The sequence below is a fragment of the Zosterops lateralis genome (assembly GCF_965231275.1).
Source record: "Zosterops lateralis genome assembly, chromosome: 29".
In the NCBI taxonomy this organism is placed as follows: Eukaryota; Metazoa; Chordata; class Aves; order Passeriformes; family Zosteropidae; genus Zosterops; species Zosterops lateralis.
In genome coordinates, this window is record NC_139789.1 from 6,192,260 (window position 1) to 6,208,759 (window position 16,500).

The 16,500-nt window shown below is 61.2% G+C and overlaps 2 protein-coding genes across 4 annotated transcripts; one reads left to right on the plus strand and one right to left on the minus strand.

The window, feature by feature from the left end:
* The first annotated feature begins 1,974 nt into the window (after positions 1-1,974).
* On the plus strand, positions 1,975-5,469 carry MYDGF (myeloid derived growth factor). The gene is made up of 6 exons (XM_083879916.1): positions 1,975-2,193; positions 3,220-3,270; positions 3,597-3,658; positions 3,954-4,035; positions 4,590-4,662; positions 5,176-5,469. Exons 1-6 carry the CDS (start codon positions 2,014-2,016, stop codon positions 5,253-5,255), a joined length of 528 nt encoding a protein of 175 aa, XP_083736042.1. The 5' UTR covers positions 1,975-2,013; the 3' UTR covers positions 5,256-5,469.
* A 1,774-nt stretch (positions 5,470-7,243) lies between these two features.
* Positions 7,244-12,221, minus strand: TNFAIP8L1 (TNF alpha induced protein 8 like 1). Of its 3 annotated transcripts, none has more exons than XM_083880121.1 (2): positions 12,095-12,221; positions 7,244-8,604 (listed from the first exon to the last, which is right to left on the minus strand). In XM_083880121.1, exons 1-2 carry the CDS (start codon positions 12,201-12,203, stop codon positions 8,042-8,044), a joined length of 672 nt encoding a protein of 223 aa, XP_083736247.1. In that variant the 5' UTR covers positions 12,204-12,221; the 3' UTR covers positions 7,244-8,041. The 3 variants fall into 3 exon arrangements, with proteins under 3 accessions (XP_083736247.1, XP_083736248.1, XP_083736249.1); XM_083880122.1 differs by lacking the exon at positions 12,095-12,221 and adding an exon at positions 10,942-11,170 and having other exon boundaries at positions 7,245-8,604; XM_083880123.1 differs by lacking the exon at positions 12,095-12,221 and adding an exon at positions 9,278-9,306 and having other exon boundaries at positions 7,245-8,604.
* Between the last annotated feature and the right edge of the window lie 4,279 nt (positions 12,222-16,500).

Consider the following 16,500-nt stretch of genomic DNA (forward strand, 5'->3'; position numbering starts at 1 on the left):
GGAGCCCGTGTTAATTAACCCGCTGTTAATGCCCCGAGGGTGCTGCTGGAGGCTTGTTCTAAATGCAAAGCTCCTTCCAGATGGAGCCTTTGGGTTCCTGGGGAGGGCTGGGAGCAGATTTTTCCCTCCTCTTCTTGTCCCTGTGCCCAGATAATTGTCCCAATTATTGGAGTTGTGGTTTAGCTGCTGCAGAAGCACCTCAGGTGTGACTTTTGAGGTCGGAGGGGTGGAAGAAGCTGCACCTCTCTGAGATGTGTCTATAAGAGAACCCTGCACCCTCTGTCCCTGCTGCCCCCACAGCTGGGTGGCTGCTGCTGGATTGGTAAAAAGCTTTATTTTTGCAGGGTTTGTTTCTGTGCTTCCCTTAATTTAATTTTTAGCCTTAATTTAAGCTGCTTTTTCCCTGTTCCCCAAAAAAAGCCGAGTGTTTCTTAAAATGTCTTAAAACACTCTTGTCTAGAAGAGTTTGCAGCTCTGTCGGCTCCTCTTGCTGCAGGATCTTTTGGCACCCTAAAAAGGGGTTGGTCTTCGCTGGGGGATTGAGAATCCCGAGGGGAATTACCTGGGAAACCTCCCGGGGGCTGGAGCTGCTCCATAGGGAACAGGCTCTGCTGGGGATTGAAATCCAAACGGTGTGGGGGGTCCCCACCTCGCTGTCCTGCGGGAAAGGTGAAGGGAACAGGGAGCAGGATAACTCTTGCTGGAGGATTTGCAGCTGGAGGATGGAGCTGAGTTAATTTCCCCAGTGAGTGGTGATGACAGAGGAAGCAGCAGGTGCTGGGGAGAGCGGGTAGAAAAGACTCTTCCTCAAGAATTTGGGACTTGAGGGTGGCTTGGGAGGCATTTCTTCTCCCCAAACCCACCCTCGCGGGGCTTTATTTTTAGGTGGGTGGTGTGGAGGGAGAACAGATGTTCTCGAGGGCTTATTTTTGAAACAAAACCACTCCTCGAGCTACAGAATTAGCTCAGAAAAGTCACTCCTTGCCCTGAAACGGGCTCGGATGGAAAACTTCCCGGCATCTCCGTTCCCAAAGAGGGTGGGATGAAGGTGCAGGGACAGCTCCGGGTCAGGGAAAGGCTCAGTGGAAACTCGGGGGGCTTGGGGGTCTCATCTGGTCATTGATCTCAGCCCTGAGAGCACCCCCAGGATAACTGGAGAGGCTCAGAAATCCCCAAAGGAGGAGTGTAAAAAAAGAGAAAAAAGGAAAGAAAGAGGAAAAGAGAGGAAAAAGAGGGGAAAAGAGAAAGAAAGGAAGGAAAAGAAGGAAAGGAAGGAAAGGAAAGGAAAGGAAAGGAAAGGAAAGGAAAGGAAAGGAAAGGAAAGGAAAGGAAAGGAAAGGAAAGGAAAGGAAAGGAAAGGAAAGGAAAGGAAAGGAAAGGAAAGGAAAGGAAAGGAAAGGAAAGGAAAGGAAAGGAAAGGAAAGGAAAGGAAAGGAAAGAAAGAAGGAAGGAAGGAAGGAAGGCACGCACAGGGCTGGGCTGGGCTGGCCCAAAGCAAGGGTATAAACTGATCTCGGAGAATCCTCCGGGAGGGATTTTGGTTAAACCAGAGGCCCCCCCAGCTCCGTGCTGGGACACGGGGGAGGCTTTGGGCAGGGCCTCTGCAGAGAAACCCCCTGTCCCTGGTTCTCCCTGCAGCCCCTCTCGGAACTGGAGCAGATTTCTGTGTGTCCCTTTCTGTAATTCAGGATTTTCCTGCTCCCAGCCCCTTTGATTGTCCCTGAGGTCCCTTCAGTCCCAATGGCACCTTATCCTCGTGGTCCCTTTGTCCCCTGACCACAGGGCCTCTTGTCCCCGAGGTTCCCTGTGCCCTTGTCCTGTTGTCTCTCGTCCTCGATGTCCCCATGTCCCCCTGTCCCCGTGATGTCCCCCTGTCCCCCTGATGTCCCCCTGGTGTCCCCCTGTCCCCCCTCAGCCCGGCCCGCCCGGGCTCCTGCCCACACCCAACATGGCGGCCGTGCCGCCGCCGCTCTGGCTCCTCCCGGCCGCCGTAGCCCGCGCTTCCTCTCCAAGATGGCGGCGCCCTGCGGGAGGAGCTGCCGGCGCTCATGGGCCGCGCTGGTGCCCGCAGCCCTGCTGTGCCTGGCGGCCTGGGCGGCCGCGGAACCGGGCACGGCCCCGGACGCGGTCCCGGGCACGGCCGAGTTCGATGTGCGGCCCGGCGGGGTGGTTCACTCCTTCTCCCGGAGCCTGGTGAGCGGCAGGGAGGGAGGGAGCGGGAGAGGAGAAGGTACGCGCCCTTCCTTGATTGGCTGCGCTTCACGTCACTCATAAATCCTGCTGTGGGGATTGGCTGGGCGCGAGGGAGGGCGGGGCGAACGTGCAGTGTGAGGGTCCCCAAGGGAGAAGGGGATCCCCAAGGGGGGATCTAAAGGCAAGGGGGTCCCTGGGGGTCTGCACGGGAAAGGGGAGCCCAAAGGGGCTGCAAAGGCAGGGGATCCCAGAGGGAGTGGGGTCTGCACGAGAAAGGGGGTCCCAAAGGGGGCTACAAAGGCAGGGGGGTCCCAGGGAGAGCGGGGTCTGCAAAGGGAAATGGGATCCTAAAGGGGGGCTCTAAAGGCAGGGGGGCCCAGGGAGAACGGGGGTACTCAAGGAGGGAGGAGCCTCCACAGAGAAGGGGGTTCTGGAGGGGAGGGGGTCCCCAGGTGGGTTCTCCAGCAGAAGGGGGGCCCCAAGGACAGCAGGTCCCCAGGGTGGGACAGTCCCTATAGCGAGAAGACCCCCAGGGATGAGGACCTGCCCTGGGCAATGCCCCCCAAGAAAAGGGGAGTTCCAAAGGGACGAGGTACCCCAAGAGCAGGGAGAGGGGAGGGGGCTCTCAAAGAAAGAAAGATCCTCACGGGAGGGGGCTCAGCAAGGGAAAAGCCCCAGTGCAGAAGGGGCTGGGGGGTCCCTGGGCACCCCAGAACGTGAATCCTCCCCCCAGCAGGAGGAAATGGCTTCAGGGGGTGCCAGGGGAGGTTTAGGCTGGAATTGGGAAAAATTCCTCATGGGAAGGGGGGTCAGGCACTGGCACTGGGGGAGGCCCCCCATCCCTGGAGGGATTTAAGGCCGTGTGGTTGTGGCACTTGGGGACGGGGTCAGTGGTGGCCTGGGCACTGCTGGGGCACTGTTGGACTTGGTGTTCTTGGGGAACTTCTCCAACCTCAGCAATTCCTGGATTTTGTGGAAGAAAAGCTCGTGCTGAGGTGACTCTGCCCCTGTTCTCTCTCCTGGCAGGGGGATTACAGCTGCACCTTCACCTACTCGGCCCAGGGCGGCACAAACGAGGTGAGCTGGGCAAACCCCGGGCTGATTCCTCTTGGATCAGCCCCTTTTCCTCATCCTAAAAGGAAAAAGAGGCTCAGAACTGCTTTGTGTGGGATCACAACTGTGACTATGGGGAGGAGGAGGGAGCAGGAGGGGCCCCCAGCGGGTGCTGGGGGTGGTGCTGGGTTATTTTGGAGCTCCTGAGGTTATTCTGCTGCAGGTCCTGGGTTATTTTGGAGCTCCTGAGGTTATTCTGCTGCAGGTCCTGGGTTATTTTGGAGCTCAGAGGGCAGGGATTGGCCTCGGGGGGGTTTTCCCCTCGTTAACTCTGGATTTTCCCCGTGCAGCAATGGCAGATGAACGTTGGAACCAGCGAGGACAACGGGCTCTTCTCCTGCACCATCTGGAGGTGTGTCCTCAGCAAATCCACCCCGGGACGTGGGGCAGGGACGAGATTTGCATCTCTGCAGGGCGGGTTTTCCTCTCCCAGGGAGGGTTTTCCTCTCCCAGGGATTCTGTGGCTCTGGGGGCTTTTTGTGCAGCTGGTGGTTGATGAATTCTGAGCTCCCCCCTCTCCCCCAGCTCTGCACAAAAGCTCCAAGAGATCCAGAGGTGGCTGCGGGGGGAGGGAGGGAATGAGCCAGGAATCCTTCACTCCTCTGCACCTCCGTGCCCCTGACACAGGCTCTGCTTTCTTCTTCCAGGCCCCAGGGGAAGTCTTATCTCTTCTTTACCCAGTTTAAAGCTGAAGTGAAAGGAGCCAAGATAGAGTATGCCATGGCTTATGTAAGTCCCAGCTGATCCCAGGAAGGAGGAGGAGTGTGGGAGGCTGCTATAAAACATGAATTAGACATGGAAAACATTTATTAGACATCTGTGCCATAAAATGTGCTCCATCGTGGCCCTAATTAGAGGCTGGAGGGAGGCAGCAGAGGGGGCTGCAGGTGGGCAAAGCTGCTCCTTTGTGTCCCTGCCCTCTCAGCCACAGGGGTTTGCAGGGAGGGGGCTCCAAAGGGCACAAAGGGGCTCTTGGATTGCCTCGAGAAACTGCAGTGTGACAAAGCAAATCAAAACCTCTGCTGGTGTTTTTGTCTGGCTCATTCTTCCATTCCCCAGTTCCCAGGGGTGAGGCTTTCACTCACCCCGAGGACACGAGTCTGTGGTTTAATGGGAAATGGTAAAACAGCCAGAGATTTTCCTTTGTGCTCTTAATTCCTTCCCTGCACAGAAATCAGGGACCTGCTCATTTTCCAGTGTGCTGTTGTTTTGGTTGGTTTGATGCTCTCACTCGTTGGGATTGCCTCACACTCTGACACCTCCTTCCTTCCTTCCTGTTCCAGTCTCAGGCTGCTGCGGGTGCCCAGAGCGACATCCCCTTAAAACAGGAAGAGTTTGAGATCACTGACACAACGGGTTTGTGCCTGGGGCAGCTGGGGGAGAGGGGCTGGGCTGGGGGACAGGCCTGGGACAGGTTTGGACTCAAATACTGGTGACAGTGACATGGAGCCAGGGGGTGCAGTGACCCCTGGACTCTGGGGGTCCCATCCCAGTTAAATTCACAGGGTAAGGAGGGGCTTTAGGAAGGGGTTTATGGAAGGGTTTTATGGAAGGGTTTTAAGGAGGGGTTTAAGGAGAGGTTTTAAAAATGAGGGGTTATAGGGAAGGAGTTTAAGGAGAGGTTTTAAGGAGAGGTTTTAAGGAAGGGTTTTAAGGAGGGGGTTTAAGGAGAGGTTTTAGGGAGAGGTGTTAAGGAGGGGTTTTAGGGAAGGGTTTTAAGGAGAGGTTTCAAGGAAGGGTTTCTCCCAGCCTGGCATGTGCAGGAGCAGGAAGATCAGTGCCCCACACGCTGGAAAGGCCCAGCAGAGGCTGTTCTGTGCCTCCTTTTCCACCTGCTGACCCTGGGCTGTTCTCCCTCTCTCCCTGCAGTGTCCCACAGGGAAGGCAAGTTCCGTTTCGAGCTCTCCAAGCTGGTGATTGTGGCCAAAAACCCCCGTGACGAGCTGTGACCCCCCAGGGCAGGACCTTGGCCAGAGCAGCCTGGCAGGGAAGGGATTTCCTGGGTGCCTGCAGGGCTTTCCTTTATGGCTGGCCAAACCTTTTTCTGTTTTCCATACTGAAATGTGCTGGGGACCCACAGGAGTGGGGCTGGGAGGTGTGAGGACAGATCTGGGGTGCTCTGCAGCTGGAAAAAAAAAAAAAAAAAAAAAAAAAAAAAAAAAAAAAAAAAACAAACAACCCAGGAGCCTCCTGATCCTCCTGTGCCCCTTCCTGAGCAGGGCAGGGCTCCCTGCACAGGGGCTCCTTATCTGCCTGCCCGGGAAGAGCAGAGCAGGGAGATAAGGGGCTGGATTTAAGCAGGGCTCACTAAAGGGAAGTTGTTAACTCTGTAATCTCTGGAGGGGAGATGGGATTTCTCTCTCCACCAGCGTGACAGGAGGAAATAATTCATTTAGGGGGAGGGAGGGAGGGAGGGAGGGAGGGAGGGAGGGAGGTGGCCAAAGCTCTGGTTCCATGGCCAGGGTGTGTGGCTGGGGGACTTTGGGTGGGGGAAGGCAGAGCAGCTTGTTCTGGCACGACCAGGAATCAACCCAGGCAACAAATCCACCTCTCACCACGACCAGGGGACCGTTTTATACCTACAGAAAAGTGATTCTTTTCTTATCCAGAGTAATAACAAGGAATGTGCAATTCCTTTCCTGTGTAAATGCAGCACAAATAAAGAAATAAAGCATCGTGCTCTGTCCCTCCTCCCCTCTCCAGCTGGGTGCACCTTTGCTGCTCCTTGGCCAGGAGGAGCTGAGGTGTCCCAGGGGAATTTGGGGGCTTTGGGGGGGTCTTGCAGCTGGCACAGAGACACCTTTGGGAACAGCAAAAAATTCCTGGCTGGAGCCACACCTGCCTGGGATTCCCAGCCCTGGTTCCTGTCCAGCACAGTCCTGACAGGGACACAGCAGCCCGGGGGGGACAGGAATTGTTCCAGAGGCCACTGGGGACAGGAATTGTTCCAGAGGCCACAGAGGCTCCTGAGGGAGCAGCACCTGGTGACCTCCTGGTGCTCTCCACACCCCCCTGTGAATGGGCTTTGCCCCCTCCCCGAGCTGGGCCACACAGTTATCTGTGACAGCTGCAGCCAGGCCTGGAAATGACAGAGACGGAGTCTTTGTGCCTTTCGTTTCGTCTTCTGAGGCTGAGAGTTATCAGGGCAGGGGTGGGAAGGAGCAGGAGCCTCTCTCTGCCTGAGCCTGGGGACACCCAGGGGACTGAGGCACGAGAAGGTCACAGAGATGAGGCCAGTGGGGACTCTGGGGTGTCTTGGATGCCAAAAGGGCAATTCACAGTGCTCAGAGTGTGCTGGAGCAGCTCCCAGAGCTGACTCTGCTCCTGACTGTGGGGTCACCCCCTGCTCCCGGCCAGGGCTCTGCTTTTGGCCCTCCTGAGCAGGGAGGGGACGTGGGGCTGCAGGGGACGTGGGGCTGGAGGGGACGTGGGGCTGGAGGGGCCGTGGGGCTGGAGGGGACGTGGGGCTGGAGGGGACGTGGGGCTGGAGGGGCCGTGGGGCTGGAGGGGAGAACCTGTGGGGTCTGCTGGGAGTGGGATCTCACCAAATCATGGACTGGTTGAGGTGTGGAGAGGCCTTAAAGCCCACCCAGTGCCACCCCTGCCGTGGGAACAGACACCTCCCACTGTCCCAGGCTGCTCCAGCCTGGCCTTGGGCACTGCCAGGGATCCAGGGGCAGCCACAGCTTCTCTGTGGCCTGCCCACCCTCCCAGGGAGGAATTCCTGCCCAATATCCCATTTAACCCTGCCCTCTGGCCCTGGGAACCCATTTCCCCTTTGTCCATGCAAATCCAGGAGCTGCAGGGCCAGTACAGCCAGCAGCAGTGCCAGGGGACAGAGAGCACAGAGAGCCACCAGCACCTGGGGGCAAAGCCAGCTGTCCCCAGGGCTCCTTTTGTCACTGTCACCACTGCTGGAACAACCTCCCAGGCCACACAGGTGAGTTTATTTCAATAACTCATCAGGGCTACAGAGTTTGATAAAAAACGAACATCACTCAGTCAAGGGCGTGGAAAAGGGATGAAATCCCAGGGGAGCTTTGGATAAACCACCAAGAGCAGCCCTGGAGCTGCCAGGTGGCACCAGCACTGGTGGGGAGTTGGGATCCAGGGGAGGAACAGCTCCCTCAGCCCCTCCCAGCCCTCCCCAGGAGGAGAGGAGGGATCCTCCTGGTCTCAGGGACTTCTTTGAGGACACCAAAGCCCACCCAGAGGCACCTTCCTGCCTGAGGCCTGGACCACGATTTGCTCCCACCACGTTGTGGAGCTGCTGGAAGAAAAACCACAGAGTTCCACAAAGTTCTGGAGTCTCAGAACTGTCCACCCCAACAACGTCCCAGCTGCTCAGAGACACCTCAGAGGTGCTTCACACCACGAGTCTTTGCTTGGGTTTCCCCCCAGAGGTTACAACAGAGTTCAAGGCCGAGTCCAAACCCTTGAGCTAAAGGCACTTAGTGGGAAAATAAAACCAAACTGTACAAAATCCCAGGATCTCCTGGAGAGGGGGCTCAGTCCAGCACAGGGAGGGGTTTGCAGACCCTGGGCAAGAGGAGGACACAAACTCAGGAGGTTCAGTCTCTTGGAGAAACGAGGAGAACACGAGTGAGCACTGCAGAGGAGGAAGAGGGGACAACCAGAGAGGATGAGCAGTCCAGCAGAGCTCAGAGCACTCATCACATCTTCACCCTCACTCGAGGCACAACCCAGGAGAGCCCACCAAGACCGCCCTGCACACTCAGATACTCTCCTCCTCCAGCATCTTGTTGACGCCCTGGCAGATCCTCTGCAGGTGCGTGCGGTAGGGCTCGGCCGGGCCGTACAGCGCCGACAGGAACTCGTAGTCCGCAAAGTGGTTGAAGACGTGGTTGATGCGCGAGTGCGACTTGGCCGTGAGGTGCCCGTTGACCGCCTGGTGCAGCAGGTCCCGGCACTCCGTCAGCACCCCCGACATCACCCTGCGGTCGAAGGTGAAGTCGATCTGGTGGAAGCTGACGGCCGTCATGGCCAGGGTGTGCACCTTCTTGCGGAAGCGCTCCATCAGCAGCAGCTCCTCGGGGCTGAACTGCCCGTTGCGGTAGAGGACGCCCAGTTTCATCACGATCTTGATGAGGTTCTTGATGATCTTCTGGGCCTCCTTGCGGTTGCGGGTGTATTCCTTGGTGGCCCGGTACAGCTCGTCCAGGATCTCGCTGCTGGTGTCGTCGATGAAGGCGTTGGCGATGGTTTTGGTGGCCATTTTGCTCAGCAGCTTCTTCTGGGCCTGCAGGGCCAAGTTCTTGGTGCTGAAGGTGTCCATCTCTGGGGGAAAGAGGCACACACGGGTCAGTCCCTGCTCTGTGTCCGTCCCCATCTCACCTGGGCTGCTGGATGTCCCTGTCCATGGCACGGGGTGGAGCTGGATGAGATTTTTCCCACCCAAACCACCCTGTGATTCTGTGGCTCCTCACCTCCCCACGAGGAATTTTGGCAGGAGAAAAAAAACATCTCCAGGCAATGGAGGCTGAGGGAGCCCCTGGGTGCCAGGGCAGGTGGGGGCTGAGCTCAGCCCCAGGTTTGGTTGGTGGGATCAGTCCCAGGGCGTTCCCACCCCAGACCCTGTGGAGAGCACGGTGTCCCTACCTGAGCACTGCCCCTGCTCCATCCCGCTGTCCCTCCCGTGATCAACACAGGAAGGGGCAGGAAGGGCCTCTTGCCCCATCGTTTTAACATTTTTTTCCTTCCTTAAAGCCTGACTCATTTCCTGCAGGGTGAGCTGGGGACAGCCCAGGTGGCAGCTGAGTCACCCCCAGTGCCCCATCCAGGCCCCGGCACAGCCGGTTTGCAGCATCCACGGTGGAGTGAGGGCCCTTCTCCTGGCACTGCTCGCCCTGCAACACCCACACGAGCTCAGACTCGTCCCCTGCCCTGCCCCAGCCTCCTCCAGAGCCGGCACTGCACGGGGGTGAATAATTCACCCAGACAGGATCCTCACCTGGAGCCCAACTCCCACATCCCGGCGGGACCAAATCCATCCCCTGGGGGCAGAGCACGGCTTTAAACCCGCCTGTGAACCATCAAAACACCCCCACCCCGACCCTGGAGACTCATCCTGGGCTGGGAAACCGCAGAGCTACAAATCACAGCCAGGGGAGAGCAGCAGGGGATGGATGGGCAGAGCTGGGAGCTGCTTATGCAAGAGCCCTGCACACGGCAGGGACAGGCTGGCAGAGCAGGAGGGGACACGATCAGCCTATAAATACACCCCCAGGCAGGGCACAGGAGATATTTCAGCTGAAGGATGCTGCTGGTGTGGGGATGGGCGGTGATAAATCGCTCGTGGGTAGGGGAGCAGGTTTAGATTTGATGTTAGGAAGGGATTTTTCCCTGAGAGGGAGGTGAGGCCCTGGCACAGGTGCCCAGAGAGGCTGTGGCTGCCCCTGGATCCCTGGCAGTGTCCCAGGCCAGGCTGGACAGGGCTTGGAGCAGCCTGGGGCAGTGAGAGGTGTCCCTGCCATGGCAGGGGTGGGATGAGATGAGCTTTTGGTCTTTCTCCAACCCAAACCATCCCATGGCTCTGGGATTGTCACAGAACTGACTCTGTCCCCACCACAGGCAGCCCTGTCATCCCCCCCTGGCCAAGCTGAGAGTCCCAGACCCCTCTGGGGATCCCCAGTCCTGCTCTGGAGGACACACCAGGCTCTGGGGAGCAAATCCCCAGGGATCCCCTGCCAGGTGGGTGGTGCTGAGCCCCTGAGCACCTCCAGCCATCAGCTCCCAAACCCAAAACAGCCAAGGCTCTGTGGGGATGACAATTCCACGACCCACAGCCTGGAGGGTTTTTACAGCCCTCAGGACAAACACAGAGGTTGGGAAGCGTTTCCTACAATGGGAAAACATTGATCCTTGTCAGCCCGAGCCTCCAGCTGAGGCTCTGGGACTCAATCAGACAAAAATGACCAGGCAGAGCCCGGTGACAGCAGCTCCGGGGCCAGGCTGGTGGGATTGGAATTGCAGTGGCTGCCCCTCGAGGAGGGATGGGCAGGCCGGGCAGGGGCAGCCCCAGCCCCTCTCCCCGCCTGTGAGGACACTCAGCTCACCCTGTCCGGATGGAGCAGAGCTTTGCCCGGGTGTCCCCGGCCTGGCATTGCCCTCCCGGGGCTGTGGGGTGAGGGAAGGGAGAAATGGGGGTTCCCCCAGCCGAGCTCTCCCGCAGTGACCACAGACACAGCGAGGGCAAACCCCCCCTCCAGAGCCCACGAGAAACGGGAAGTGCCGAGTCCTGCGAGCTGCCCACGGCCCCCAAATCCCGGCTGGAGTCACGGACCAACCCTCTGCCCCAAAGAAAACACCCGGCTGCTCCCAGCCCTGCCCTGCCCCGGGACCACCGGCATCCCCCGGGGGGAAACTGAGGCACGGGGGAAACTGAGGCACGGGGGAAACTGAGGCACGGGGGGAAACTGAGGCACAGGGGGGAAACTGAGGCACAGGGGGGAAACTGAGGCACAGAGCATTATCTGGTATAAAAATTTGGCATTTTTATACCAAAAGTGGTACAGGCAGGAATGGGGATCCCAAAAACGCAGCCAGCTGCCTCTGCAGTGCCCAGGGATGGGTTTAGAGGCTGAACCCTGCGAACCCCAGGAGACCCAGGCTCACCTCCCGCTGGCCCAGGACGGTTCCCCGGCACCTCCAGCCCAGCCCGGGCCCAGCAGGATTTGCTGACTCAGCAGCAGCGGGAGATTTCAGCGGAACGAGCCGTTTTCCTGCCGGGAAGGGCCCCCGGAGCCCATTGTTCACCCGGGGCTGCTCGGGGGGCACAGAAGAGCCGAGCCTTGCCCCGAGCGGCCAAACCCGAGAATAACCAACTTCACTTCCTTCCTGCGGCTGCCGCTCGGGGCTCGGGCTGCCCCCCGCCCCCCTCTTCTTTTTAATGAAAACGCCCTAAAAAACAGCCTCGGTTTGTTCTTCTTTTCCTCCTCCTGATCTGGAGCAGCTGCTGACAGCGAGTCCCTCCCCGCCCCGGGGCTGCGGTCCCGGCGGCGCCTTTGGGGACAGGTACAGCCCTTTCTCGGAGGGTTCCCACCCATCCTGGAGGGTTTTGGAGGTTTCTCGCAGCCCTGAGCGCTGGGTGAGGGTGGGGTGTCCTGGGTGGGGACACAGGAGGGACAGGGTGCCCTGGGGACAGACACATCCCTGGTTTGGGGTTCACCCCGCTGGGTTTGCACCTCACCCAACACCCAGCTGGGACCTGATTCCCCAAAAAACCCTCTCCCACACCAGTGAGGGCACAAAACATCAATGAAAGCTCCTGTTTGGGGGGGAAGGCAGGACTGTGTCACCCTGTGTCACCTGGAGCTGGTGGCACCGGGCAGAGCCAGCTGAGCTCCTGTGTGGAGAGGGGCCAAACCCAGCACTGCATCACCCCAGTTTTCATTTGTAGCTGCCCCAAAGCTCCTTTCCCCGCCTGTTCCTTTCACCCGGTTCCCACCAGGGTCCCCCCGAGCCCCCCCAGTTCCCCCGGCAGCCGGGGGATGTTCATGCAGGGAAGGAAAAGCACTTCAATAATTCATGGAGCAGCACGAGGGAGAGGGGGAGGCTCCACAGAGCTCCAGCTCGGAGCGGAGGCACCTCTGCCCCCTCCTCATCCTCTCCTCATCCTCCTCCTCCTCTGCCTTCTCCTCCTCCTCCTCATCCTCCTCCTCTCCCTCATCCTCCTCCTCCTCCTCCTCATCATCATCATCCTCCTCTGCCTCCTCATTCTCCTCCTCTGCCTTCTCCTCCTCCTCCTCTCCCTCCTCCACCTTCTCACCTCGGCCACGGGAACTCGGATTTGTCTCGCTACAAGTTTCCTGCGATGTGGAAACATCGTTTCCCCGACAGGATAAATAAACAGTGAATAGCGGCGGATCTCGCTGCATTTCCCTCCACCCCACACGCTGCTCCCTCTCCCTGCTTTGGGGAACCCCCTGAGCACCCCCGGTGCCCCCGAGGGTGGAGGCCACGAGGGTGGGTGGGATGGTGGGATCCATGGATGGGATGGGATGGGATGGGATGGGATCAATGGATGGGATCCACAGATGGGATGAATGGATGGGATCAGTGGATGGGATCAGGGGATGGGATCAATGGGTGGGATCAGGGGATGGGATCAGGGGATGGGATCAATGGGTGGGATCCGTGGGTGGGACCCTCTGCTCTGCTCATCTCTACTCTCCCCATCCCCCGGCATCACTTTTCCCCCGCGCTCCAACCCCTATTAATCATTAATTAATTAAACCCTCGCTCATCAGGCGCTCAGAGCAGTAACCCGAGATCCCAGCAGCGTCACCGGCCTGTCCCGGGCCCGTTACCAGGAGAACCGGGGAGGAGGAGGAGCGGGAGGAAGCACAGGACGCGTCCCCCCCGCCCCGGGGTTGCCAGGGGCGCTCAGACAGCGCTGTGTGCCCAGCGGGGCGAGGCCGGGCCGGGAGAGCTCAGCAAACACCGGCCCGAGGGAAAACTCCTCTCCCGGCCCGGCCAGGGGGGATCCGCGGCCGGGGGGCACCGGGGGGACCCACCTCGCCCTCCTCACCGCGGTGTTGGTGGTGCCGAGGGCTCGGGTCCCCATCCCTGGCCCCTCCACTCGGGCTCTGGGCTCCTCCATCCCAAAGCTCCCCCCGCAGCTCCGCGGACTCGCCCGCGGGAAAGGAGACGGCCTTTGGGGGTTTTCCCTGGGAACGCCCCGGCGGCTCCGGCGGGTCTGAGCAAAGAGCGGCCCCTCCGAGGGGCTCCAGAGCCGGGACCCCCCGCCCGAGCCCCCCTGGGGATGGGGGCCTGGGAAACAGGGACAGGGCCGGACACGGGGCAGGGGCAGGGCCGGGGCCGCTCCAGGGGCTGCCGGGGCACCCAGGAATCCCCCCGGATTGCCCTGCCCGGGAAAGGAGCGGCCAAATGGGAGAGGAGGAGGAGGAGGAGGAGGAGGAGGAGGAGGAATGGAGGTTACTTTGAGGAGAGGAGGGGGAGGAAGAGGAGGAGGAAGGGGAGATGTTGTTTCATGGAGAGGAGGAGGAAGAAAGGGGGATTTCGTGGAGAAATGGCAGAGGAAGGGGAGGAGGAGGAGGAGAAAAAGAAAAGGGAATTTTATCAAGAAAAGGCAGAGGAAGAGGAGGAGGAGGAAGAGGAGATGTTATTTTACAGAGAGGAGGAGGAGGAGGAGGAGGAAAGGCGGATTTCACAGAGAAAAGGCAGAGGAAGAGCAGGAGGAAGGGGAGTTGTTATTTCACAGAGGAGAAGGAAAAGGGGGGATTATTTTGGAGCATCTGTCTCGCCTTCCATTTCCTCCTTTTCTCCCCAGCTGCCCTCAAGCCGCTCTCCGGCAGCAACTTCCTCTCCCCTCACCCGGGGCAGACAGAGACTTTATGGGGAAGTAAAAACAGAGGCTGCAGAGGGGAAACTGAGGCCAGAGCACCGTCTGTCCGTCTGTCCGTCCGTCTGTCCGTCTGTCTGTCTGTCTGTCTGTCCTGCCGGGGGGGGCACAGCACAAACCCCCTGCCCCGGACCGGGGGGACAAACCCGCCCTGGGGGGAGGAGAAATCACCCCACGGGACAATCGGGGTCCAACACGGGCAGAAAACGGCCCGAAATGACCCAAACCTTTCCCGGCGCGGGGGAGGGTCAGTCGGGGTCGGGGGGTTTCACACCCGGGACGGTCCGGCCTCTCCAGAGGGATTTGTCTTTCCAGGAAAGGAGGAATTTCGGGCTCCGGAGGGCAGGGGGGAGGAGGAGGAGGAGGAGGAGGAGGAGGAGGAGGGGGCCGGGCGGTGCTCGGGGCCAAGCGCTGCCGGGGGGCGCCGGCCCTGCCCCGGGCCCGTTATCCGGCACCCACCGGCCGTGAATTTAGGGGGAAATCGCCTTTTCCCGTGTTTTATCCGCCTGGGGAAACTGAGGCACATCCCGGGCTCTGCCCCAGACCCTCCTTTCCCGGGGCTCCGGTACCACCGGGAATGGGGGGGGACACACGGACCATTCCCGGCCTGGGGGACGGGAGGTTTTCCCCTCCCAGCGCCGGTACCGAGCGGCCCCGGGGACCGGGGGATGGGGGGAACCGGGGGGTACCGGGGGGAACCAGCCCTTACCTGCAGCTCCTCGGGGAGAGCGGCGCGGCCACCGGGCCTGGGGCTGCTCCGGTGCCCCCGGCGGGGCGGGGCGGGGCGGGGCGGGGCCGGGCGGGGGGTTAGGGACCCCCGGAGCCTCTCCCTGCCCGCCGGGGCCCCGCAGGCACAGCCGGTGCCCGGTGCCGGTTCCCGGTGTCCGGTGTCCGGTGTTCGATGCTCAGTGCCAGTCCCGGTGTCCGGTGCCCGGTGTCGTTCCCGGTGCCCCGTTCCCGGCTCTCAGTGCCCGGTTCCCGTTCCCGTTCCCGGTCCCGGTCCCGGTCCCGGTTCCCCCTCCCGCCGCCGCCGCCGCCAAATCCCGCGCGGGGCCGGGAGCGGCGTGGGCGGGGCCGGGGGGCGTGTCCCGCGGGCGGATTTAGCCAATGGCGGCGCGGGGCTTGCTACAAAGCAGCCAATGGGAGCTCGAGGATGGTGCGTGGGCGGGGCCGGGGCGGGCGCGCCCCCCGTGGGTCCCGCGCGCGTGGGCCGGGCCCGGGAACGCGCCTGGGGCGGGCACGGGGCCCCCCAGGCCGGCCTGCAGGGGGGGACGGCACACCGGGGGGGACGGGGACACCGATCAGTGACAGAGACACCGAGAGGTGACAGTGACACGCTGGGTGACAGGGACACCGGGGGGTGACAGGGACACCGGGGCGGGACAGGGACCCCAATAGGTGACAAGAACACGCCGGGTGACATGGACACCTATAGTGACAGGGACAGCGGGGAGTGACGGGGACACTGGAGGGTGATGGGGACACCGATCAGTGACAGTGACACCAAGGGGTGCCAGGGACACCTATATGTGACCGGGACACTGATGCGTGACAGGGACACCTGTAGGTGACAGGGACACCCCGGGTGACAGTGACATGCCGGGTGACAGGGACACCCCGGGTGACAGGGACACTGGTCGGTGACAGGGACCCCCCGGGTGCCGGGGACACGCTGGAGCCCCGTGTGCCGGGGCAGGGGGCGGTGCTGATGGGCAGAGCTGAGGGGGGTGCTGCCGGCCCGGGCTGCGCTCGGGGGTCCCGCTGAGCCCCCCCGGGGGCTGTGACACCCCTGGGGACAGGGAACGGCGGGGGGGGGCACCGGCCGAGGGAGCGGGGGGGTTAAACCCGGGGGTCGGTTCATCCCCGATCGGTACCGGGGACCCCCCGACACCCCTGAGCCCCCAGCCCCGGAGTGTCCGACCCTCCTTCCCCTTCCCCTTCCCCTTCCCCTTCCTCCTCCCGGCCCAGCGAGGGGCAGATCCCAATTCCCGGAGGTGGCGTTAAACAGATCAAAGGTGGGATTTGGGGCGGATTAAAGTCTGGATTAGCGGGAGCCTTGACTTGAGTCCTGGTCTCACTCAGCGGGTGGGGAGGGAACCGAGACCCCCCCAGGGCCCCCAGACCCCCCCCAGGCCCCCTGGTTGGGGAGGGAACCCCAGACCCCCCCAGACCCCCGGCCGTGCCGCCCCCGCCCCAGGGCAGTGCCCGACCCCTCCCCAGGTACCGCCCCCACTCCCGATGTCCCCCAGGGTTTGTTCTGCCCCCAGGTGGTGCCGGAACAGCCGGAGCAGCTGCTGCCCCTTTCCGAGCGCTTGTGCCGCCAGCCCGCCCGGGATCAATCACCGAAATCACCTCCCGGTGGCCGCCAGAGCCTCATCCTGTGTTCCCATCACTGCCCCGTTCTCGTCCCCTCGGGTGTCCTGCCCCATCCCCACTGCTGTCCTGTGCTGTGTCAGCATCACTGCCCCATCCTGGGTCCCCTTTCCTGCCCCATCCCGTGTCCCCATCCCCTGTCCCCATTCCTGTCCTGTCCCCTCTCCCCATCCCCGCCCCATCCCTGCCCTGTCCCGTGTCCCCATTCCTGTCCCATCCCACATTCCCATCCCCGCAGCTTTTCCCCCTCTCTGGGGCCGCTGTTTTGGATGTTTTGGATGTTTTGGGATGGGGTGGGGATCACCCCGCGCCCCCAGTGCCCTCCGGTGTGCCCCACACCCGGATCCCACATTTCCCAGCTCAGGAAGAACCCCAGGGCCATCCCCAGGTCCTGCAGAGCCCTGGAGCAGAGTCTGGGGGCCTCGGCTGGGGGGACC

What these genes read in the sequence shown, in the direction of transcription:
- MYDGF (XM_083879916.1), top strand. Translation starts at nt 2,014, where the DNA reads ATGGCGGCGCCCTGCGGGAGGAGCTGCCGGCGCTCATGGGCCGCGCTG. An exon ending in TTCTCCTGCACCATCTGGAG is followed by an intron (nt 3,659 to 3,953) that starts GTGTGTCCTCAG and finishes TTCTTCTTCCAG; the next exon opens with GCCCCAGGGGAAGTCTTATC. An exon ending in TGAGATCACTGACACAACGG is followed by an intron (nt 4,663 to 5,175) that starts GTTTGTGCCTGG and finishes CTCTCCCTGCAG; the next exon opens with TGTCCCACAGGGAAGGCAAG.
- TNFAIP8L1 (XM_083880121.1), bottom strand. Translation starts at nt 12,203, where the DNA reads ATGCAGCGAGATCCGCCGCTATTCACTGTTTATTTATCCTGTCGGGGA. An exon ending in TCCGAGTTCCCGTGGCCGAG is followed by an intron (nt 8,605 to 12,094) that starts GTGAGAAGGTGG and finishes TCTTTCCCCCAG; the next exon opens with AGATGGACACCTTCAGCACC.